At 50.4% G+C, this 24,239-nt stretch overlaps 2 protein-coding genes across 3 annotated transcripts in view; one reads left to right on the forward strand and one right to left on the reverse strand.

The window, feature by feature from the left end:
- Positions 1–1,182: 1,182 nt before the first annotated feature.
- Positions 1,183–11,649, reverse strand: Tmem256 (transmembrane protein 256). 2 transcript variants are annotated; one of them, XR_002822578.1, is made up of 5 exons: positions 11,524–11,649; positions 11,209–11,240; positions 10,890–10,970; positions 10,521–10,793; positions 1,183–1,395 (listed from the first exon to the last, which is right to left on the reverse strand). XR_002822578.1 is itself a non-coding variant. In XM_004638400.2 (4 exons), exons 1-4 carry the CDS (start codon positions 11,606–11,608, stop codon positions 10,650–10,652), a joined length of 342 nt encoding a protein of 113 aa, XP_004638457.1. In that variant the 5' UTR covers positions 11,609–11,649; the 3' UTR covers positions 10,490–10,649. The 2 variants fall into 2 exon arrangements, 1 of the variants encoding a protein (XP_004638457.1); XM_004638400.2 differs by lacking the exon at positions 1,183–1,395 and having other exon boundaries at positions 10,490–10,793.
- Positions 11,650–12,386: 737 nt separating this feature from the next.
- The window catches only part of Nlgn2 (neuroligin 2), a 15,131-nt gene continuing 3,278 nt past the window's right edge, over positions 12,387–24,239 (forward strand). The window contains exons 1-7 of the mRNA XM_004638401.3: positions 12,387–13,125; positions 15,526–16,220; positions 19,540–19,590; positions 21,636–21,785; positions 21,947–22,132; positions 22,232–22,424; positions 22,871–23,467. Of these exons, the coding sequence (XP_004638458.1) occupies positions 15,767–16,220; positions 19,540–19,590; positions 21,636–21,785; positions 21,947–22,132; positions 22,232–22,424; positions 22,871–23,467 (1,631 nt within the window). The 5' untranslated portion in view covers positions 12,387–13,125; positions 15,526–15,766. The remainder of the gene's footprint in view (positions 13,126–15,525; positions 16,221–19,539; positions 19,591–21,635; positions 21,786–21,946; positions 22,133–22,231; positions 22,425–22,870; positions 23,468–24,239) is intronic.

Below are 24,239 nucleotides of genomic sequence, written 5' to 3' on the forward strand. Positions count from 1 at the left end.
TAGTACAGGGTCTACAGGGTCTCACTACCCAGATTGGACTGGTAGTGGTCCTTGTTTTCAGCCTCCCAAGCACTGGGATTATAGGCATGCACCACCATGCCCAGTCTCAATCTCAGTGTGCCCTGGGGGTGGGGCCGGCACAGCACACTGGAGATCTAGTTTGTTGTGTGTGGTTTTTTTTTTTTTTTTTGGAACCAGGGATTGAACTCAGGCCCTTGCGCTTGCCAGGGAAGCGCTTATTCCACTGAGCCATCTCCCCAGCCCCCTAGTTTGTTTTTTGATACCTGGCACCACTTTTTTTATTAGCTTCTTCTTCTTTTTGGTGGAGCTGGAGATTGAACTCAGGCCCTTGCACTTGCCAGGGAAAGCACTTATTCCACTGAGACATCTCCCGGGCCTAGTTTGTTATTGAGACAAGGTCTCATTATGTAGTTCAGATTAGCGTTGAACTTGCTAAGTACCCTAGACTGGCCTTAAACTCACAGGCCTCTCTTGACTCATCCTGAGTGCTGGGATTACAGGTATGTGCTGTTACTCTTGGCCTATGGTTTATATTTAAAAGAACCCCAAGCTTCATATGTTCATGGTTGGGGCTCTTTGGAAGTGATTGGATCATGGAGGTGTGAAAATCATCAGTGGATTGGTCTGCAGATCAGTTTGTAGCTAAACATAATGTTGGGAGGTAAAGTCTAATTGGAGGAGGAAGGTCCCTGGGCTATGGCCTAGAAGTCTATCTACCTCCCTTCTCCCTTAATCCCACTCTGATTCCTGGTTGTCATCCCATGAGCAAACCTCTCTGCCATACCCCTCTGCCATGCAACCCTGCCAGCCAACTACGGACTGAAACCTCTGCAAACTGTGAGCCAAAGCAAACCTTCACTCTTTTAAATTGTACTGAGTATTGTGTTTCTAAGACAAGAAAGTAAGTAAACTAAATAGGCAAAGGTAGGAGGAAGTTCTTTTTTCTTGATTGTTTGGTTTTGTTTTTATTTCTAAGATAGAGCCTCTAGATGCAGTACAGGCTGATCTTGAACTTACTATACAGCCTTGAATTGGAGGCTGCCTCAGCCTCCTGAGTGCTGAAATTACAGGTGCGCATCATCACATCCAGCAAGGGAAGACTTTTTTTTTTTTTTTTAAGACAGGGTCTATGTAGTTCAGGTTGGCCTGGACTATGTAGACCAGGCTTGCTTCAAACATGCAGCAATCCTCCTGCCTCAGCCTCTTGCATGCTGGGATCACACCATACACAAGGGAGAAAGTTCTTAACACAATCTAGGTACAGTATGATGATGGCTTGGACCGGAGACCAGAGTGACAGCAGTGTTGGTGGTGATAAATCATCATCAGCTTCCAGATATGCAGTTGGGCCAACATGATTTTATACCTTGGACACTGTGAAAAAAAGAAAATTCAAAGAGAATTCACCATTGGTTCAGGAGGGGCCCTTCTGCACGGTGCAAGGTAGCAGAAAATGCGCCCCCCCCCCCCAAGCTGGTATACTTCAGTTTGTTAGCTGTCCAGATAATAGCTCCTGTTCCACCTCTGGGTGCTCCTGTCTCTTAGAAATGACTGGTCAGAAGGGCCGACCAAATAGTTCAGTGTGTTGGGCTGGGGAGATGGCTCAGTGGAATAAGTGCTTCGCTGGCAAGCACAAGGGCCTGAGTTCAATCCCCGGTTCCGCAAAAAAAAAAAAAAAAAAAAAAACAACCCCAACAACAAATAGTTCAGTGTGCCAGGGGTTCGATCCCCGGGCCTGCTGTGCCAGGCCCGCCCCAGGGTGCACTGAGATGGCAATTGAGACTGGGTGAGACTGGACATGGTGGCATGCGCCTGTAACCCCAGCTCTTGGGAGGCTGTAAATAGGTGTATCACTACAAGTCTGATCTAGTAGTGAGACCCTGAACACCCTGTAGACCCTTTCCTGAAATACAAACAAAACAAAAACCCCAAAAAACAAAGAAAATAAATGGCTGGCTAGTATGATGCACACTGTATAAAGCGATCCCCAATTGACAAGCCATCTGCCTCAATACTTCCTGCTTGCTTATCTCACAGAAACCCTAGACAGGCCTGATAGTCTAGAAATGATCCCAGCCAGTGCCCAGTACCTATTGATGTAATTAAATCTGCCTCCAAATCTGTTTGCTATTGCACAAGCCCCAACCGTGCTGTCATTGCCTGTCTGCCCACCCATCCCTGGGCTTCAGCTATCCTACTCTCCGTCCTCTTTTTTTTTTTTTTTTTTTTTTTTTTCGTGAAACTGGGGATTGAACTCAGGCCCTTGAGCTTGCCAAGGAAGCACTTATTCCACTGAGCCATCTCCCCGGCCCCCTGTCCTTCCTCTTGACTCCTTATAGTCTTCTTTTTCCTGGTGAATTCCTAGTCATGCTAATGGCTAGCAAATGGACTGAAGATTTATCAGCCCCCCAAAGCAAAACAAGCCTACCTCTACTCCTGGTTTTGTTTTAGCAAGGTCTCAGTATGTAGGGCGGGCTGGCCTTCAACTCCTTTATGTAGCCCAGGCTGGCCTTGAATTCATGGTGAGCCTCCTGCCTCAGCCTCACAAGTGCTAGGATTACAGGCATGTGCCATCATGCCTGGCTGCCTACCTCTACTTTTAAGTCTGAACACACTGAATCAAATAACCTTTTTGTTTTGTCAAGACTTCCAAGGATTAATAATGATTTCCACAGATGTGACATTAGGGATTGGATTGGTACGTTGCAATGGCAAGCAGAAACATTGAAGCAACACCCAGGATTTGGAGGCAGATTCCCCCCACCCCTCCCGAACCAGGGATTGAACTCAGGCCCTTGCGCTTACCAGGGAAGCACTTATTCTACTGAGCCATCTTTCCGGGCCCTGGCAGATTGATTTACATTGATGGGCACTGATCAAGATCATTTCCAGAGTATCAGGCCCTGATCTGTGGTGGTCTAGGGCTTATATGAGATAAGCAAGCCGGAAATACAGAGGCAGAATGGCTTGCTATATAATTCAGGTTGACCTTGAACTCACTATGTAGCCCAGGGTGGCCTTGAACTTATGGTGATCCTCCTGCCTCAGCCTACAGAGTGCTGGAATTACAGGCATGCACCATCATGTCTGGTATCAAATGAGCTCCCCTCTCTGCTCCCCCACCCCCTGACCCCTGGAGTAGGGATTGAGATGTGCTCTGTATGTAGTCCAGGCTGGCCTCCATCCAACTCAGTCCTCCTGCCTCAGCCTCACACATCTGACTACCAGATGTTTTTTTGGGTTTTTTTGTGGAACCAGGGATTGAACTCAGGCCCTTGTGCTTGCCAGGGAAGCGCTTATTCCACTGATCCATCTCCCTGTGCCCCCCCCCCCCAATGGCTTAAGACAGTCTCTCTAAACAATAACTTGCTGGGGCTGGACTTGAATTTGTGATCTTTATGCCTCAGTCTCTCAGATTGTTAAGATTACAGGTGTAGGGCTGGCCAGATAGCTCAGCAGACTAAGCACCTGCTTTGGCAAGTGCAACCCTGCCCCCTGGGGTGTGCTGAGCCCATGACTGAGTCCAGGTGTGGTGGCGTATGCCTATAATCCCAGAGCTGGGGAGGCTGAAAATAGGAGGATCATGAGTCTGATCTGCATAGTGAGACCCTGTACCAAATACATAAAAATGAAGCGGGGGAGGAGACTACAGGTGTATACAATCATGCCCGACTTCAAATGATTTTTCTTTTCTTTTCCTTCTTTTTGAGACAGGGTCTTGCTATATATGGTCCAGGCTAGTTTTGACAGGGTCTTTCTATATATGGTCCCGGCTGGCCCTGAATGTGCAGCAATCCTCTCACCTCAGTCTCCCAAGTGCTGGGATTATAGGCATGCACCACCATACTCTGCTTCAAATGATCTTTTTAGTGTCTATTTTTACTGCTGAAATTTGAATTTCTTAGTTTACAGAAAAGAATTTAGCTCTGTGAGTTAGAGAATTTTATTCACAGCTTACTCAGGTCCTAGCTGCATAATACAGAATTTCTCTTAGCTTTCCTTTTCACAAACTTGCAGGGATGTTAAGAAAACCTGACACAATGTTCAATTATCATAACTCATTCATATTAATGCAGTTTGGCAGTGGCTTTTCCCCTCCCCCTTGTAGTGCTAGGGATCAAAGTCAGGGTCTTGCACATACTAAACAAGCATTCTCTCAGAGCTACATTTCCAGCCCTTGATATCCATCCTATTGTTCTGACCTTGGCTTGTCACCCTTGACCTGTGTGTTTTGAGCTTTCCACCCAGTTATATGTTCTGGGTAGATAAAGCCCGTACCCCAAAAGCATGACTCCCTCACTTTTGCTTCATTGTTTTTGTTTTTTGAGACAGTCTCCTTAGGTATCTCAGGCTGAGCTTGAATTCACTATAAAATCCAGGCTCACTGAATGCTGAGTAACCACAGGTGTGTACCACCATGCCCAGCTTTCACTTTTAAACTTGATGAACACAAATTTAAACCCAAATTTGTATACAAAATGTAACCCTTGAATTCCCTGCCTTAGAACTTGTGCTTCCTTCAAATTAATCAATCCCACCATAACGGGAACCTGTGTGAACAGCTAACACTCTGAACCCCAACAAAGCCTTCACTCCCCTTAGCCCCCCACCTCTTTTGTTCCCACCTGTGGACTGCGCATGTGTCCCAGATGGCTTCTCCTTCCCTTGGCCCCAAAAAGTATGAGGACCTCTTTTCTCTCAAATCTGCAGTCTTTTTACCCTGCTGTGCCACAGCTGACTACAGTAGGTCCCTGATTTATAAACATTTGAGTTGCGAACTTTCACAGATATGAAAAGACCCTCATAAACATTCAGACATAAACAAATCATAGAAGTAGCTCACACATCTGCTAGATGGTGTGTGTTTACTGTACGGTGCAACAGTAACAGTGTACTGTAGTCCAGTATAGTGGGGGACTTACTGTATTTTTGTGGGTTTTTTTATGCTTTACATTGTATCTTTCTGTCAAAGGTGTATAAGACTCACTTTGTTGAGCTTACAAATGAATTCAAATTAACACTCTCCCAGAATGGAGATTCACTGTCAGGAACTTACTTGTATATCAAACCTAACTTAAATACTTCACTTAATAAATCACCACAGAAGGACCAGGGAGATAGCTCAGCAGTGTAAGAGCCTGCCTGGCAAGTGCAAGATCCTGAGTTTGATCCCCAATAACAAAAATATAAAATAAAGTAAATAAAAAAATCACCATAGTAAAAACAGAGACCAATTATCAAGCACGCTTTACTTATTTTAGTTTCCCAAGAGCCAGCCAAATGTCAAGGCCAAAGCTAAGGTACTGACCTTATTGCATGGAGGGTGGTCACTACATTGCCTGGGTCTCCTCCAGGCTGTTCACCCTGTAACCTAGATGCCATCTAAAATGGATAGAAATTCCAAGCTGTGTTGGTGGCGCCTGCCTGGCACTCAGAAGGCTGAGACAGGAGGATCGCCAAGAGTTTGAGTTCCAAGCTAGCCTGAACTACATAGAGTCTGAATATAAGACTCAACAAAGTGAGTCTTATACTCACTTTGAATAGCCTGAATATTATTTCAGACCCTGTCTGAAAACAAAACAAAATAAAACAAAAAACTGAAAAATAATTTACTGGGCATGGTGGCCTGTGCCTGTTATCCCAGCACTCAGGAAATGAGGCAGGAAGATTGCTTCAGGTTTGAGGCTGGCCTGCACTAAATAACAAGACTATTTCAAAGAAAAGAAAAGAAAAAAAAAAGCAGATCATAAAGATATGGCACTGGATGATACTACCCAGAAATTCTCATTTTGAGGAAGGGTCCACTTTTTTTTTTTTTAATGTATTTGGTACAGGGTCTTACTAAGCAGTTTGGACTTGTAGTGATCCTCCTGTTTTCAGCCTCCCCAGTGCTGGGATTACAGGCATGTACCACCACACCTGGTCTGGGAGGCCAGCACAGCATGCCCGGGGGTGGGGCCAGTGCAGTGTCAGGGATAGAACCCAGGCCCCCATGCACGCCTAAGCAGGTGCTTAGTCCACTGAGCTATCTTGCCAGCCACCACAATTTTTTTTTTTTTAATGAATTTAGGGCAGGGTGTACAGGGTCTCACTAGGTAGATCAGACCTATAGTGATTCTGTTTTCAGCCTCCCAAGCACTAGGATTACAGGCACATGCCACCATTCTCAGTCTCAATCACTGCCTCAGCATACCCCAGGGGCGGGGCCAGCACAGCACACCAGGGATCAAACCCCAGCTGCTGAGCTCTGCCTAAGCTGGCTCTTTAGTCTGCTGAGCTATCTGGCCTGCTCACAATTTTTTTTTTTTTTTTTGGTATTTTAGGGAAGAGTCTACAGGGTGCTCAGGGTCTCACTACTAGATCAGACTCATAGCGATTCTCCTGTTTACAGCCTCCCAAGAGCTGGGATTACAGGCGCATGCCACCATGTCCAGTCTCAATTACCGCTTCTTCATAACCTGGAGCTGGGGCCAGCACAACAGGCCCAGGGATCAAACCTCGGCCCTTGCATCTCTTTGCAGGCACTTTAATCTGCTGAACTATTTGGCTGGCCCTCTGCCCACAATTCTTTAATTAATATGTTTGATACATAATATATTTATCATGGGGTTGGTACATATATACATTGAATCCTTTTTTAAAAAAATGTAGTTATTACAGTGTTTCACTATGCAGCTCTGACTTGTGGTGATTCTCCTGCTTTCAACCTCCACAGTGCTGAGATTACAGGCATGGGTCACTATGCCCAGCTTGGATTCTGGCTGGGTCAGCCTACCCTGGGGCAGGGCTGGCACAGCATGTGGTGCTGGGGATTGAACCGTGGACCCTGAGCTTGCCTAAACTTGCTTAAGCAGGTGCTTTAGTGTGCTGAGCTATCTCGTGGGCCCTGAATCAATCATTTTTACTTTCCCTCCCCATTCTCTCCTCTCCTTTTATCTAGATTCTCTTTCCATTTGCAAAAGATCTGTTTCCTATCACGTTTCATTGTTTTGTTTTGTTATTTATAATTCTCTTACATAAGAAACTATGCAATATTTAAGTTCTGTGTCTGATTTAGTTTGCTTAGTATTATGGTTTAAAGGTTCCATTTTCCCACAAAGGACTCAGATTTATCCTTCTTTATGACTGAGTACTCCACTACATATATTGCCATGTTTTCATTTATTTATTTATTTATTTTTGGCAAAACCGGGGATTGAACTCAGACCCTTGTGCTTGCCAGGGAAGCGCTTATTCTATTGAGCCATCTCCCTGGCCCCTGCCATGTTTTCTTTATCCATTCACTTGTCCCTGGACTTCCATACTTTCTGAAGAGATACATTCATGAAAATTGTGTCCTCAATATGTTATACAAATTATACTTTGCAAAAGATACACACAAATGGAAAGTTAAAAGGAAGACTTAAACCTTTCAGTCTCTTACTATTACACTAGAGTCCAAGCAGTTTATTGCCTTATGCAAAGCCTGCACTGGCCATCCAGGACTCCTTGGTCACTACATGGCAGCCATATTGGTTCTGTCCTTCTTCCAACTCATAAATTTTGTCTCCTTGAATGGAAGATTTTTTTGGTGGTAGAGTACCAGGAACTGAACTCAGGACTTTGTACTTTGGCCAGGCAGGAACAGTGCCACTGAGCTATATCCCCAGCTCCTACTTCAAGGATTTTGAATGCTCTTTTCAGTTTTTCTTGCTTACTATTAAAGTACACTTTTTCTACTTTTTTTAAAAATAATTTTTAAAAATTATTTGTGTGTGTGTGTGTGTGTGTGTGTCTCTGTGTGGCCAGCTCAGCCCACCAGGGGGCGGGGCTGGCTGGCATGTGGTGCTGGGGGATTGAACCGCGGTCCCTGTGCTTTGCTAAGCTTGTTCTAAGTAGGTGCTTTAGACCACTGAGTCATTTTACCAGCCCCTCTACTCTTCTTATCGTTATTTCAGCTTCAGTAGGACTTCCTTGAACAGACTTTCTCATTCAAAGGAGAGGGGACATCCTTTAGTGCCCAGCTGTTCTACTAGTCTTTTCAGCCTCCCAAGCACTGGGATTACAGGCATGCACCAACACATCACTATCTCAGTGCATGGGGGGGGGGGGGGCTGTTCCACTATTCTTTTTTTTTTTTTTTTTTTTTGGCGGAACTGGGGATTGAACTCACACCCTTATGTTTGCCAGGCAAGTGCTTATTCTACTGAGCCATCTCCCCAGCCCCTGTTCCACTATTCTTTATCCTTCAAACAGGTAGCACAACTTGCAATGACATATCTGTGTGTTTAGTTACTTTAGATGTTTCTACTGCAAGATGGGAAATTCTGGGCTGGCCATATAGCTCAGTGGACTAAAGCTCCTGTTTAGGCAGAGCACAGGGACCAGGGTTCCATCCCCGGTGTGTGGTGCCAGCACTATGCGCTGTGACAGCAACTAAGACTGGGCGTGGTGGTGCTGGGACTGTAATCCCAGCGCTTGGGAGGCTGAAAACAGGAAGATCACTGAGTCTGGTCTATGTAGTAAGACCTGTACACCCTGTACTAAACACATTAAAAAGTTTAAAAAGACAAGAAACTCTATCAGGGAAACAATAGTATCTGTATTGGTGGTATGTGGGGGGAGGGGCAGTATTGAGACCGAGTCTCATTGTACAGCTCAGGCTGATTGTAAACTCACTATGTAGTCCATGAACTCGTGATCTTCCTGCCTCAGTCTAACTGATAGGATTACAGGTGTGTGCCACCATGCTTTGTCATGCTTTTGACTGAACCTTCCTGTAATGTGTCTCACACCCAGGATCAACATTGGCTTGTTAAATGCTGCTCTCCTAGACACTGTCCAGTTCTGTGCTGTAGGAGTCTGACCTTCCCTGCTCTTTGTCAACCCCCCTCCTGCTTAACTTAATGTCATCCCCCAAACTCTTCCCCTCCCCACTTCTGTCTCTGTTCACAGTGTCCTTCACACAACAACCTCTTTAAGGATTATCTCAAGTACTACGAGGCTTTTTTCCCCTCCCCAGAACTGGGAATTGAACTCAGGCCCTTGAGCTTGCCAGGCAAGCACTTATTCTCCTGAGCTATCTCCCCAGTCCCTGTTTGTGCTTCAAATCCCATATTATTGGGGCCGGGGAGATGGCTCAGTAGAATAAGCACTTGCCTGGCAAGTGCAAGGGCCTGAGTTCAATCTCCAGTTCTGGGGAAAAAAAAAAAAAATCCCAAAGCATTTTGTAACTTTTCCTGTCCTACTTTGCCTTAACCTTCACTTCCTTTTTTTTTTTTTTAATGTATTTGGTTGTTACAGTGTCTCACTACACAACTTGGACTCATAGTGATCCTGTTTTCAGCCTCCCCAGCATTGGGATTACAAGTGTGTGCCACTACAACCAGATTCTGGCTGGCTCAGCCCATCCTGGGGGCAGGGCTGGCACGGCATGTGGTGCAGAGGATGGAACCCCGGTCCCTGTGCTTGCCTAAACAGGCACATTAGTCTGTAAAGCTATTTCACCAGCTCCTTAACCTTCACTTCTAAAGCGGGTGTGTTGGGCTGGCGAGATAGTTCAGCGGACTAAGTGCTTGCTTAAGCTAAGCACAAGGGCCAGAGTTTGATCGCTGGTGGTACCATGCCAGCCCTGCCCTTCGGGTGCACTGAGCCAGGAGTCTGGGCATGGTGGTGCATGCCTGTAATCCCAGCACTAGGGAGGCTGAAAACAGGAGGATCACTACAAGTTTGAGCAGGGTAGTGAGAACCTGCCCACAAACAAAAAATAAAATAAAGCAGGTGTGCAACAAATTGATAGAATGACAGACCTGAAAACCTCTACCCTACAGTAATTTTCAAATTCTAGTGATCAGAAATACATGATGAGCTTACTAAGATGCAGACTTCAAGGCACTGAAGAGATTCAGTAAGAATCTACATTACTTCAAGCATTCTTACAGTTTTTTAAATTTTATTTGTGTGTGTGTGTGTGTGTGTGTGTGTGTGTGGCCAGCTCAGCCCACCAGGGGGCAGGGCTGGCTGGCATGTGCTGCTGGGGGTTTGAACTGCAGTCCCTGTGCTTTGTTAAGCTTGTTCTAAGTAGGTGCTTTAGACCACTGAGCCATCTCACCAGCCCCCGAGCTTTTGTTTTTTTGAGACAAGGTCTCACCTTGTAGTGTAGGCTGGCCTTGAACTACATAGCTCAGACTGCCTTTAAACTTAGGGGCAATCCTCCTACTCAGCCTCCTGAGTGCTGGGATGACAGGGGTGTACCATCTAGATACCACATTTTTTTTTTTTTTTTTTACACATGGTCTCAATATGTAGCCCAGACTGGCCAAGAACTCATGGTGATACTCCTGCTTCAGCCTCCTAAATATTGGCATTTCTGTCCCACTATGCTACTTCAAGCATTCTTTATGACTCTAATGCCCACCAATTTAAGAATATTGTAACAAGTTGCCTTAAATACAACAGAATCTCCAGAAGCAAGGTTCATTGATAAGTCTTAGAAAAGAGTTCAAAGTTCGAATCCTTACCCTTTCCTCTCCAAGAGCTTGATTTGATGAATAAAGGCTCCAAAGTTATTTGCTTTTCTTTTTTAATTCCCTTTCTGTTTCATCTTTCCACAAAAGTACCCAGAAAAGCTCAGTAACGAAAAAGAAACTTCAAAGAGCCAAGGTAAGCCAGCCTAAGAGAAGCAGGCTCCCTCCCACTGGGCCCAACATCTGGATGCTAGTATCTCCACTCAAAGCCTGGTAGTAAAAGCTGGTGCAGAATAAGGTGGTTCCAGAAGCTAGCAGCAACCCGGCCTGTAGGAGACACAAGGCAGAATATGGCCTTGTAAGAACAGGGCAGGCTGAGGAGGTGGATGGACTTTCTCAGGATGAGGCAGGGGGACAAATTACCCAGAGGGGCTTTCTGCAATGGGGTACTCCTAACAGGGCCAGACTGTGAAAAAAGTGGTGTTTGTTGGCCTTATCAAAGAGCTGTAAGACAAGAGACACGAGAGATTTCGTAAGGAAAGCAGGCAACTAGATTCTGTGGGGACACAGGATCAAAGTTTGCCACTTGCCCCCACCCGTAAATCTCAGTTTGCCCCTCCCTCATGCAGCCATTTGTTGCTCCAAAACTGGTATTTCCCCCAGCCCCCCATTTCCTCAAGGACCCCAGACTCTGAGCCTTCATAGACTAGCGAGTCAGCGAGCCCCGGCGCAGTTACTTCACCTCCTTCCCGTAGGCATCCGGGAACTGAGCGCCTGTGGAGAGAAGCAAAGGTTATCAGACACTGCATCAATTCTCACTGACCCCCAAACGCGGGAGACCAGGTGGACACTGGCGAGAAAGGGTGCCCCCAAGGAGGCTTCCGGGTGGTAGTAGAAATACATAGTACTGGAAACCAACTGGACCCGCTGAGGGGCATTTAAAGATTTGGGCTCTGAGGACTGCCCGTTTGGGGGGCACTTCGAGTAGGCTCTCCCCAGCATCAGACCCGCAGAGTAGTCCCCTTGCACGTCCCAGTTGCATCTCCAAGTCCCTGACCGTGAGCCCCATAGGTGGCCAAGCCCAAGGCCCCAGCTCCTGACAAGGCAGCAAGGCGACGGAAAGCAGCTCCTGGCCCGGCCATGGCGGTAGATGGTCACATGCTGGACAAACACCGCCCAGGCCACCCAAGAGACCAACCAATCCCAATCGCCCAAGCAAATAAGGTACATAAGTGCCCAATCAGGGCCGTGTTCATTTCCAGAACCCAGGTCCCCAAGACGGATATTTGCGCCTTTGTAAAATCATTGCTGAGTGGCGAAGACGTCTGGCGGGCGGAGAAACTGGAACCAATTAGCAGCAAAAGAGCGGCGCAGTGGGGGGCGGGGTTGGAGGCGGGACGAGAGGATTTGCGTCACGGATTGGCCCAGTTTCTAAGTTGATCGCCTCTTCGAACCCTCCCCACCTGCACCTCTGGCTAATTTCCAACGATCCTGGTCCCCACGCAAAGTTCCGCCCCTTTCCCCATAGGCTCCTCCCGCTCTGCTTCTAACCAAACCCACTCCCAAGAAGAGGCGGTCCCACGGACACCAGACCCCACCCATCTCTGTTAAGCTCCGCCTAGTTTGCCACTTGCCTCCTCCTCCAAGTCTCTAGGCTCCGCCCTCTTCGTGTGATGCTCGGGCCCCTTTAGTGCGGCTCCTCTCCCCCCACCCCCAGACCCCGAGAGCCCAGAGGGTGGGAGATCCGGGGGAACGTTTGCATCCTGCCCCGGCTGCCTACGTCCATCCGTCCGTCTGTCCACTCCCACCCCCTTCCACTGTCTCCAATCGCCCCACACTCGGGAGGGCGGTCGGGCAGGCGGGAGAGCGAGGGGTGTGCGCCGCTCTCTCGGCAGGGGGCGGGGGAGGCGGCCGCGCGGTGACGCGCGGGGCTGCTGCGGCTGCTCCGCCGGCGGATCATCACTCTCGGGCTGGGATGGACGCGGGGCGGGCGGGCCCTGGCGAGCGGAGCCAGGAGTCCGGGCCTCCTGGCTGCTAAGACTTCCCCGAAGCCTCCCCCTACCCCAGTCTTTCCTCTGAGAAGCCGCGCGGACCTCTGCCTCGAGGGTTCAGGCACAGCTCCCGTCCTCCTCTGACTCCCCGGACTCCCCCTCCCGCCCGCCCTCGGGATCGACTAGATCCCTCCCCCTCCCTGAGGATTCCGGCTGGATCCCTGCCCCTGCACCGCGGATCCTGCGCTGCGGGGGCCCTGAGCCCCTGGGGATTGCCGTGGACTCCTCCTTCAGCACCCGATCCCTTAGGATCCTCCGCCTGGACCGCTTTCTGGTCCCTCGAAGCCAGGCCACGGAGCCAGTGGATCTCCAGTCCAGTCTTGTCCCGTCGTCCCCTCCTTGCTCAGCCGTCCCCTCTGTGGGGTTCCCCTTTCTCAGGCACTCCCTGATCCCATCCCCTAGCTCTCCTTTTCCCAGGGATCGACTGGATCCCGGCCCCGCCCCCCGGGGCTGGGGCGATCCCCCTCCCCCGCCGGGTGAGGCTCTGCGGGCGGGGGCTGGGCCTGCGGGGCCGCGGGGGCTCAGAGGCCGCCGCCCCCCTCCCGAAGCCCGTCGGCCCCCTACTCGGAGCCCTGGATGGAGGCACCACGGCCCCAGGGCTGAGCCAGGTAGGAGCTAAGCCAGGCTGGGTGGAGGGGGCTACGTGGCGGTCCGCTGGGGTCTCCCTCTCCCCATCTTCCTTCCTGCGCCTGGTTTCCCCCAGTCTGCTCTGTCTGCGTGTCTCCGCCTAGGGATGCTTTCGCCGTGTCTCTGCGTCTTGGTCTCTTTGTCTCTGCCTCTCTCCAGTCCATGAATGATCCTTTGAATGGGCCCACAGACCCCGTGTGTTCCCATCTCCCCCTCCCCCTCCTTCTCCCCTTCCTGGCCAAGCCGTTTTCCCCACTGCGGGAAGGGGGGGGGGGCTGCGGCCTGAGCCCCCGTCCCTCATCTCTACCGGTTGGGGGAGTCAGGCCTGGGCTGGAATGGAGACAGCAAGGCAAAGGGATGGGGAGAAGGACGGGGAAGCAAGATGTGGCAGACCGAAATGGGGAGAAAAAATGGGGGAGACAGAGATGGAGAAAGATGGGAGAGAGACAGAGATATGAGAAGGAGGGAGCTTAAGGGAGAAAATTGGGGAAGGTATTTGGAGGAGACATGAGAAACACCAAGGAGAGAGATGTAAGAGAGACGAAAAAAGACAGGGGTAAGAGACAAGGCAAGAGCTAAAGCAAGCTGGAAGAGGCCAAGAAGAAAACTGCTCCAAGGGAGCAATGGGGGAGAGAGATGGAGGGGCTCTCGTAGGAGGGAAGAAGGGAGAGGAGCTGCTTGGAGGGGAGGAGGCCAGGGGCCTAGTAACCCTAAAAAAGAGGGGGTGACTGAGGCAGGCCATTGGGGAGGAGGCAGCAAGGCCATGGTGACTGAACCTAGCCTGCCATAGGAAAAGGTCTTGGGGGAGCCAACTCCAAGCCCCCTCCAGGTGAGAGGGAGCAGGAGCTTAAGAAGATCTGAAGAGGGGGAGGGTGTCTGGGTGTGAGTGGTAAGGATTCCTGTGTCCTCATCTCTGGAATAAATTGACACCTGCAGAGAGCCACCCGCGGGCTGGCGCCTGGCTCTGAAAACCCCGCGTCAGCAAACAGCTCTGGCTGCTGGTGGGGGTGTGGGGGGGGTTACTAAAATGACCTGGGTGCCTGCCTGCCCCTTTGGTCTGATCCCTTCTCTTGTCCTGCCCCTACTGCCCTGAGCATCCAGGCATCACAGTAGTAATGGTAGGGGACTGGCAAGGGGAAGGGGAGGTGAAAGGATGGGATGGCATGGAATGGGACAGCATGAGACTGGAGGGAAGAGAGCTGAGGTTTGCCCCCAGGACAAATGTCAAAATGCCCTGAAAGAAGAGGTATCTAGAGTACAAGGCTGTTCAAGACTGTGGGAGGGGGCTTATTTGGTACCTCTCCAAGCTACCTCAGAACCCCCTCTTCCCAGCCAGAGGCCTGGTCACTAGGGCTAGAATCTGATTGGCTAACAAGGGGGCAAGAGGCGGATCTTTTAGGATTCTAGGTGCCCCCAGATTCCCCTCCTCAACATCTATTCTTTCTCTATTATATGATTAAGGGAAACTAGCATTCTGACTCACACCTCTGCCCTCCTTCTCAGGCCTTTAATGGACCCCTCAAGCAAACTAGCCCCTTCCTCTCTTTCAGCAGACACCCCCCTCCAGGGTTAAAGCTGCAGCCCGTTGCCGAGGTAACATTGCGGGGCAGCATCCTGTCGCCCAGCAACCGGCTGCAGGATCACGCATCTGTCCCTGGATTTGCCCCTCCAGCATCCTCTCCCTACTCTAACCCCTACCTCGAGGCACCCCAACTTCTGAGAAAAGAAATGATAATGCCTGAAGAGAAAGGGGACCTGGGGCTACATAAATCCTTAGGGAATGGTGTCTTGAAGGAGAAAGAAGGTGCTGGGTTTGTACAGTCCCAAGAAAGGCCCTAGTGTGGCCTAGGGTGGGGGTTCAGTGCCATGAAATTACAGCTCAGGAGTAATTAACACATATAAACAAACCTGCCACTTCCTGCTAATTAATGACTTGGTATTTTTATTTTCTCTTCCTTGTCTATATCATTCTCTCTCAGGGAGGTGGGCATTGAGACTCCAGAGTCCATGGGGAGAGCCTGCCTGGGAGGGTTGGTAGTCTGGAGAGGGGCTTGCTGGATTTGGGGAACTGACCCACCCTTTCCTCTCTGAATTTATCCTGGACATTTACCACATCTACCTCTCCCCCAGCCTGGGTCCCTACTGAGGGGAGGTGGGATGCGGGGACCTGTGGGTGGAAGAAGTGGGGCAACTTGGTCTGAAATCCAAGTCACTAACCACTTTGTCTCTTCTGTTTCCCCACTCCTTTCTGTCTACCCCATCCAACATCCCTTCCCTCTTTCACCTCTCTCTATTTTTGTCTGTCTGTCTGTCTGTCTATCTGTCTGTCTGTCTGTCTGTCTGTATCTTGCACCCTGTCCCTTCTGCTCTGCCTCTTGCAGGTCGGGCCTGCCTTCACCTTCTCCCACCTCCTTCCCCTTCCCCACCCCTTGCCCCCTCCATGGAGAGGAACAGACCCCTTCTCTGTCCCGTCTAACCCAGGTCCCTCCCCACGCCCCTCCTCCCTCCTTTCCCCTGCCCCCTCTTGCCCCCTGGGGCGAGGGGGCCTCCCTCCCTCTCCCCCCCCTTCTCTCTCTCTCCGAGGGGGGGGTCCCGGGGAGGGAGGGAGGGTCCCCGATCAGCATGTGGCTCCTGGCGCTGTGTCTGGTGGGGCTGGCGGGAGCTCAACGGGGGGGAGGGGGTCCTGGCGGCGGCCCTGGCAGCCCGGGCCTGGGCCTCAGCAGCCTCGGGGAGGAGCGCTTCCCAGTGGTGAACACGGCCTACGGGCGAGTGCGCGGTGTGCGGCGCGAGCTCAACAACGAGATCCTGGGCCCAGTCGTGCAGTTCTTGGGCGTGCCCTACGCCACGCCGCCCCTGGGCGCCCGCCGCTTCCAGCCGCCCGAGGCACCCGCCTCCTGGCCCGGCGTGCGCAACGCCACCACCCTGCCGCCCGCCTGCCCGCAGAACTTGCACGGGGCGCTGCCGGCCATCATGCTGCCTGTGTGGTTCACCGACAACTTGGAGGCGGCTGCCACCTACGTGCAGAACCAGAGCGAGGACTGCCTGTACCTCAACCTCTACGTGCCCACCGAGGACGGTAAGGGCGCGGGCACAAAGCCCAGCACCCCATGAACACAGCCCACAAACACACACCCAGACCCCCAGGCACCTGATCTCCACCTGGCCCCTGAGCTGGGCCTTGGCGGGGACAGTGAGCAGCAATATGTCCCTGTAGCTTCTGATGCTCTCTGAGGAAGTAAGGGTGCTGCCAGGCAGTCCCAGAAGCATCTCACACATGGCCACCCCCAAAAAAGTTCTTCACGCTCTAGAAAGCCATGGTAAGGGTAGCAGTCACTTAGCCTAGGCTCACCCACCTTTCCAGTGAGGCACTAGCCAGCTAATTTCAATGTGGCTGCTGCACCTGTTCAAATACCCCCTCCATCCTTGTCTCACCTCTCACATCTAAGGCTGGATGTGGTATACTCACTTTAGCTACTTCAAAGACAACATAGACTCCCCACCAGGGCAATCTGAGCAGACTTAGAGCCCCTCCCTTGAGCTGAGTGTCCTTGGCTGTGGTCCCCTTGCCATCCTCTTCTGGGAGATTTCTGTCTCCTACACAGAAGCACCTTAGTATCCCCGAAGGATCAGAGAAGCTTCTTGCCAAGGGCCCCTCCACTCACCACCCAGTCCACCCATCCATCCCCATCAGAATGTCTTCCCTCGGGCCCAAACTGCTGTTAATAAACTTCCATCTGCTACAGGCCCCTGGACAGATCTGCCAAGCTTCCACACCCCAATTACTCAGAACACCTTCTAGCTGTCTTAAAAGAGGATAACCACAAATTCAGCCACCCCAACAGGACATCAACACAAACAGCTCCATATTACCCTTCTGATGCTCCATCTTGCTACTCCAAAACATGCCAATACTTCCACAAAGTTCATCCTCTGCTGTGCCCTCCCTCAGGCTCTATTTCCTATAGGCTGGTACTCAGAAATCCTTAATGTGCCCTTGTACTCCCAGCATCCCCACAAAATGTTCTCAAGTGTCACAATAGTCTATGTTTCAACCACTCATACAAATCACATTCCAGTTATCCAATGCACTGACCCTGGGCCCAATGCCCATGCAGCTCAGTTCCACACACCTTCACAGAGCACACACACACAACACACATGCAACACTTCCTTGAAGCTGTGTGCCCCTTCATCCACACAGGCCCATGCTCCCAGGTGTCAGCCACACTGGTCTGGTCCATGCTTCCTAGTATCTCTGGATATAGATCGTGTGCCTTGATAACACCCACACACAGACCTCTTACTCCATGATTTCGTTTGCACTGTGTGTTCCAACAGGCTACTCATACCACAGTCCCCAGCACTCTCCACTCACCTCACACATTGTCTACCCCAACTCCTACCTAGAGATCATTCAAGCCCTGCTCTCAGATCAAGTACCTCCAACGCCTAACACCTCGCACCCTCACCCAAATCTTCTCATGCCAATCACAGAATTTGTGCATACAACCCATCCATGTACATCTGAACACCTCTCATATGAACTTATTCCTCCTCATATAAACCCTGCCTCCTGACAACCCCAATGCAGCCCACAGAAACATGTACACTAATCCCACTTAAATTCCAAGCACCTGGATCCCCCATAGACTTTACCTTAGTACATTCCACACATCCTGCACACAAGAAACATACAGGTCACATTCCTCTGCCCTCTATTTCCCACCTACCTAGCACCCTGTGACCTGGGAGTTGCTCATCCCGCTACCTTCACACACTGTCCATCTCAACACTCCCCACTCTTGATCTTCCACACTCACAGTTTCCCATGGGTGTCTACCCCATATCTTCACAGAGACTTTCTCATATCCTCTATATGAAGTACCCACCACTTCCTACCCCTGGACTGTCTACCCCAACATTTTCACACAAATTGTCTGCCCCTACCCCCATACCACCTATGCCCACACTTTCTGTATTTTTAACCATTGTTTATTGCAAACCTGCTTGGGGACTAACACATCAGGTGATCTCACTGAAACTTCCCACTGGTCGTGAGAGGAAGAGGTTGACTCAGATGTACTTGGACACATCCATACATTCTCCATTTTCATGCACGAGTGTTTGTCCTGATGACTTCATTCACATTCACACTTGTTCAAAGAAGAGGCCACTTTTTCAATGAGTTCCTTTGGGGCCAACATTGCCCTTAATAAGAAGTCTTCCAGAGCTAGCCTGGGCCTTGGGGACCCATCCCTCCCAAGCCATTGAGGAAAAACCAGCCATTCTGGGAACCCCTTGAGGCCTTTCAGTTCCAGCTTTACTCTAACCAATCCCCCAACCAGTGAAACCTGGAGCTGATCTCTAGGTTCAGTCTGGGGCCTTTCCCTGACACTGAGCCCATTATGTGCATCCCAGCACCTCCCACCCAGCACCTATGAGTCAGGCTGGGTCAGGGCACTGTGTGTCCTGTTCTGTTTCCAGACTGAACCCTCTAAATGGGGAGGAGGGCTTTTTGACAGTGGAGTAGGGGCTGGGAGTGGGGCTGGTGGCAAAATCGCAGTTTGGGGGGAGGAGAGGAGGCCTGGGTAAGGGACAAGGTTGATAGGATTGTGGAGGGATGAGTTGGAGTGGAGGGCAAGACCTGATGACCCCTTTCCCTGCTTTGCCCACACTGGGGAGATGGGGTGAGAAGCCAGGCCCATGAATGCTGATGGAAGAGAAATGCTGGTGGGTGAGGCTGGGTAGGAGGGTGGACAGCCCTAGATGACCTACCCCTAGCCCTCGAGTGAGGAGCAGAGGGCTTCTGGGGGCTGTGAACTTTGGGTGGGCTGCCTCCAAACCCCTTCTGCCCTCTCCCCTCCTGAGTGGTTCAGAGGGCAGCAGAGTCCTTTCTGCACAGCCTTTCCCCTCTATAGCCTGGGCGCAGGAGGCAGCACTTGGCTGGTCCCAGAGGGGGCCTCTGTGAGAGGTGGCCTGGGTGGCAGCCAGCCCTGGGCTCCAGGGGCTTCCCCTCCCCTCCTACAACTCCTAACACTGTTTCATTTCCAGCAATTAGCAAACACACCAACAAGCCAAATCCTTTCCAGCCAAGTCAATATGTCTTAAGACAGACCTCAGCCCACTCAGGCACCCCAACCCCAAAACCCACCTTTTCTTTGGGGCATGACTTTTTCCGGGGAGGGGAACAAAATTGGGTTATAGAAACGTTTTTCTCTTTTCTTGGTTTCTTTTTCTTGCAAACGAATTTTGCTTTTTTTGGCTTATTTTTTCTGCCTCCCCCATCCTCCCCTTTTCTGCTTTCTCTCCTCCCCTCCCCATCCACCACCTCTCCCAAACCCCATCTTTCCCCACAAAATTGTCCTTTTTTCTCTGTTTTGTGTTCCCGGTCTTAGGTCCGCTCACAAAAAAACGTGACGAGGCGACGCTCAATCCGCCAGACACAGGTAGATTTAAAAATCCCGCTGCTGCATGTGATTGCTTATAAGAGAACGTTCATGGCCCTGCCCCTAACTAAATGTCCCACAGCCCTCAAGGCCCCTCAGTCATTCTCCCAACTAAAAAACACGAAAAAGAAAAGAAAAGAAAAATTTTTAATAATTGGAAAAATGCATTATGAAAACTTCAAATGAAATTGGAACAATGTTGGACCCACTAGAAAACCTAGAAAAACTAATGGTGAAAATAAAGTGGAAAAAGAAAACAAAATTGGAATCTGAGAACAAAAGCCCAAAGAATTGGATAAAATGTTTATAGTTTGAAATTTGAACTGTCTTGAAACTCATGAAATGTACCATTTGAGAAAGCAACTTTAATTTGGAGTAAGACAACATTTGAAAAAAAAAATCATAAAGTTGGCAAATTGATGACACAATTGAAACATCAAAAATCTACTATAATTTCCAAAAGACTATCAGACACAGAAAATGCAAACATTTGAAGTAAATCAAAGAATTTGGAAATTTTTAAAGTAAGGCCCAATATCTTGACATTTCACCACAAAATTTTGAAAAAAAATGCAAAGAATTTTTTCTTTTTTTCTTTTTTTCCAAAATGGAATTTTTTTTTTTTTTTCTTTTCTTGTTGAATCTGCCCCAAGAGCTTCTTGCTTTTTGGTTGTTGTTTTTTTCTTTCTTTCTTCTTTCTTGATCCTGTTTTTTGTTGTTGGTTTTGAATTCTTGTTGCCCCAGACCCTCTTCCTGCTCCTTCCCTTTCTGAATCCCCTTGCCCCACTCTGGGAGAGGGGTGGGGGGAGAGTGGAGAAGAACCAAAGGCATTTAGACAGGACCTAGGAGGAAAGGAGATTCCAGCCTGAAGCTGCTGGAAGGTCTGGAACAAACCAAACCAGGAAAGAACAGGATTTGAGGAGGACCCAGAGGGTGCTGCCTACCTGGGAACTGTGGTGAGGAAATGAGGCTGCAGAGAAGGACTGAGAGGCAGAAAGCTGGCTGGGAGGAGTCCAGAAGAATGTCCTAGTGACTAGCAGGCTGAACTTCTGGCCAAAGGAAAATTTACCAGGATGTGGAAGTTGGCTAAAGTGCTGGGGACCAGCTGTGGTAGGGTTGGGTCTGGCTCCTGTTTCTGAGCACCCAGGCAAGTCCCGGATGGCAGATGTTAAGAAAGAGCACGGCCTGTGGGCCATCCGTGATACTGAACTGGCACTGTGGCTGAATCATGAGGGAGCTGCAGAGGGGGGTAGTATAATTTTGAAGACACTGGCAAGCCCTCTGTCTGCTACCCTCTAGAAATTAATCACCAATAGTCCAATGAAGCCTTGAGCGCCTACTACCTGTGGCAGTGGTTAAGGAATCCTTTGGGGTTGTGGCAAGGAAGACATCTTGGGTTCAGGCCAGTTTGTAGATATCTAAGATTCAGAGCTACACCCCAGCTTCATTAAGCAGGCACCTTCCCACCCTGCCTCCTCCTGCCACAGTAATTAGGCTGGGGGTTGCCATGGTAACTGGGGAGGTGACCTAGAAAGGAATTAGGGCGGGGAAGAGTCCTAGCCCCCAGGGACCCTAGGACCTGGCACCCCTCACCCACTGACCAGGGTGCCATGTGGAGTCCAGGCCCAAGGCCTGAGTGTGAGAAAGTGCCAGGACTCTGCTAGCACCTCTGGCCATAGTTCCAGTCTTAGGGTCCTCGCTCAGGAGCAGAACATTTGCTAGGTGTGGGTGTGGGGGTCCCTGGACCCAACAGATGCTCTGAGGAAGGCTGCCTCCCACCCCCAGCCACTGTTAAGCTTCCTAGAAAGTCTGTCCCACATTTGGAGAAGTGCTTGGGGACAAGCCTGGGGTGGCAAGGGACCTTCCTCCAGGGCTAGCTGTGGGGGAGGAAGGGGAATCCGGTCTTGCCCCCCAGGGATGGGAGTAACAAGTCCTCTGAGCACAGGACTGGTCCTCAGCAGGCCTGGGAACTGGTAGTGCTACTTCTAGTCTGATTGTGTCCTTGTCCCCAATCTCCTGGCCCACCTGCTGCCCCTTCTACGCAGATATCCGAGACTCTGGGAAGAAGCCTGTGATGCTGTTTCTACATGGTGGCTCCTACATGGAAGGCACAGGGAACATGTTCGATGGCTCAGTCCTGGCTGCCTATGGCAACGTCATCGTAGCCACACTCAACTACCGTCTTGGGGTGCTCGGTGAGGGTGGACAGCCAGTTGGGGGGTGGAGCCTGGGAGGAAGCCTGGTGGGCAGGGCTCTTCTGAATCCAGCTGTATGACTTCTAGGCTATATCAAGTTGCCTAGAAAGGGGACAAGGGTGCTGCGACACCTCCAGGGAGCCCCTTTCTTCTATCTCCAGGTTTCCTCAGCACTGGGGATCAGGCTGCAAAAGGCAACTATGGGCTCCTGGACCAGATTCAGGCCCTGCGTTGGCTCAGTGAAAACATTGCCCACTTTGGGGGTGACCCTGAGCGCATCACCATCTTTGGATCTGGGGCAGGAGCCTCCTGTGTCAACTTGCTGATCCTCTCCCACCATTCAGAAGGTATCAGTGCTCTGCCCTTCTCACAGTCCTGACCCTACCAGCTCCCCTTTCTTTTTGTTGATGCTCGTGGCTTATCCTGAAGTCTGCCTTTCCCACCAGGACTCTTCCAGAAGGCCATTGCCCAGAGTGGCACAGCCATTTCCAGCTGGTCTGTCAACTACCAGCCGCTGAAGTATACGCGGCTGCTGGCAGCCAAGGTGGGCTGTGACCGAGAGGACAGTGCTGAAGCTGTGGAGTGTCTGCGTCGGAAACCTTCCAGGGAGCTGGTGGACCAGGATGTCCAGCCTGCCCGGTATGGGGGTAGGAGAGGGCCAGGGCTAGGCCTTCACTCTCCTTGCTGGTTCCAAGGAGTTTGAGGCAAGAGGTATTCCACCAGGCAAGGAGAGGTAGGCTTCAGGCCCCACTAGTGACCTCTTTTATTGGGGGGGGGCAGTACTGGGGTTCTAACTCAGGACCTTGCTCTTGCCAGGCAGACACTTATGCCACTGAGCTATATCCCTGGCCCATAACCTCCTCATGGCAGCCCCTCAGTGGAAGTAATAAAACAAGTGAGCACAGAATGCCATGAAATGCTTCAGGATGACTTCTAGAGAGGTCAGGTGCCTGCAGGACTCTAGGAAGTCTTTAAGTAGAGAAGAGCCTTCTAGGTCACAGGAGAAACCTGCCTGAGGTTGTAGCGAGCCAGGAGTTAAGAGGAGGCCAGTGAGCAGGTAATGAGATTCTGCCTCTTCTCCCCAGCTATCACATTGCCTTTGGGCCTGTGGTGGATGGTGATGTAGTCCCCGATGACCCTGAGATCCTCATGCAGCAAGGAGAATTTCTCAACTACGACATGCTCATTGGAGTCAACCAGGGAGAGGGCCTGAAGTTTGTGGAGGACTCAGCAGAAAGTGAGGACGGTGTGTCCGCCAGCGCCTTTGATTTCACTGTCTCTAACTTTGTGGACAACTTGTATGGTTACCCGGAGGGCAAAGATGTGCTGCGGGAGACCATCAAGTTCATGTATACAGACTGGGCTGACCGGGACAATGGTGAGATGCGGAGGAAGACCCTGCTGGCCCTCTTTACTGACCACCAGTGGGTGGCTCCAGCTGTAGCTACTGCCAAGCTGCACGCTGACTACCAGTCCCCTGTCTACTTTTACACCTTCTACCACCACTGCCAGGCTGAGGGCCGGCCAGAGTGGGCAGATGCAGCACATGGGGATGAGCTGCCCTATGTCTTTGGTGTGCCCATGGTGGGTGCCACTGACCTCTTCCCCTGCAACTTCTCTAAGAATGACGTCATGCTCAGCGCAGTGGTCATGACCTACTGGACCAACTTCGCCAAGACTGGGTGAGGGCCAGAGGGACTGGTGGAACGGGAGGGGGGGCCCCCTGCAGGCCAGGGCACCCTCACCATCTGTGATTGATCCTCTCTCTCCTCTCCCTCTATCATATGGTCGTCATTTCTCCAGGAAGACACTCTTGCCTTCTCTTGCTCAAGTGAGACTGACTCAGACATTAGTGAACACCTTCTCTGTACCAGGCACCGAGCTGAGAGTTGGAGATTCGGCAGAGTTAGGCCCCTGTCTTTCCTGGGGGTGGGCTCCCTCAGTGGCTTTGGCTTGGTGTCTGTTTCTCCTTCCTGCCTTGCCCCATCTCCCACCAGTGCTCTGCTCCTAACCACTCTGGTGTGTGTGTGTGTGTGAATATGTAAGGATTTGTGTCTGTCTTTCTCCGTGTTTGTAGTTCTCTCCTGAAATCCATTGACATCTCTCCCTTTCCCTCTTTGATGTGTTTACTTTTTGCTATCTCTGGCTACCGCCTGCCTTTACCCTGGTGTCTCTGTCTCTGGCCATCTTTTGTGTCTTGGTCTATCTATCTCAGTCTCAGCTTCTGCCTCTTAGTGGCTATTTTTTGTCTCTGTTTCTTTGTCCTCATCTCTAGCTGTCTCTGGCAATCTGTCTTCATCTCTTTGTGTCTAATTGGCCCTGTCTCTGGCAATTTTTTAATTTTTCATTGTTTCTGGCAATTTCTTTGTCTCTTCTTATCCATGTGTATCTCCCTGTTCCTATCACTTTTTTCTGGCTTTATTTGCTGTCTTTTTTTTTTTTTTTTTTTTTTTT

The sequence above is a fragment of the Octodon degus genome, unplaced genomic scaffold (assembly GCF_000260255.1).
Source record: "Octodon degus isolate 3935 unplaced genomic scaffold, OctDeg1.0 scaffold00098, whole genome shotgun sequence".
In the NCBI taxonomy this organism is placed as follows: domain Eukaryota; kingdom Metazoa; phylum Chordata; class Mammalia; order Rodentia; family Octodontidae; genus Octodon; species Octodon degus.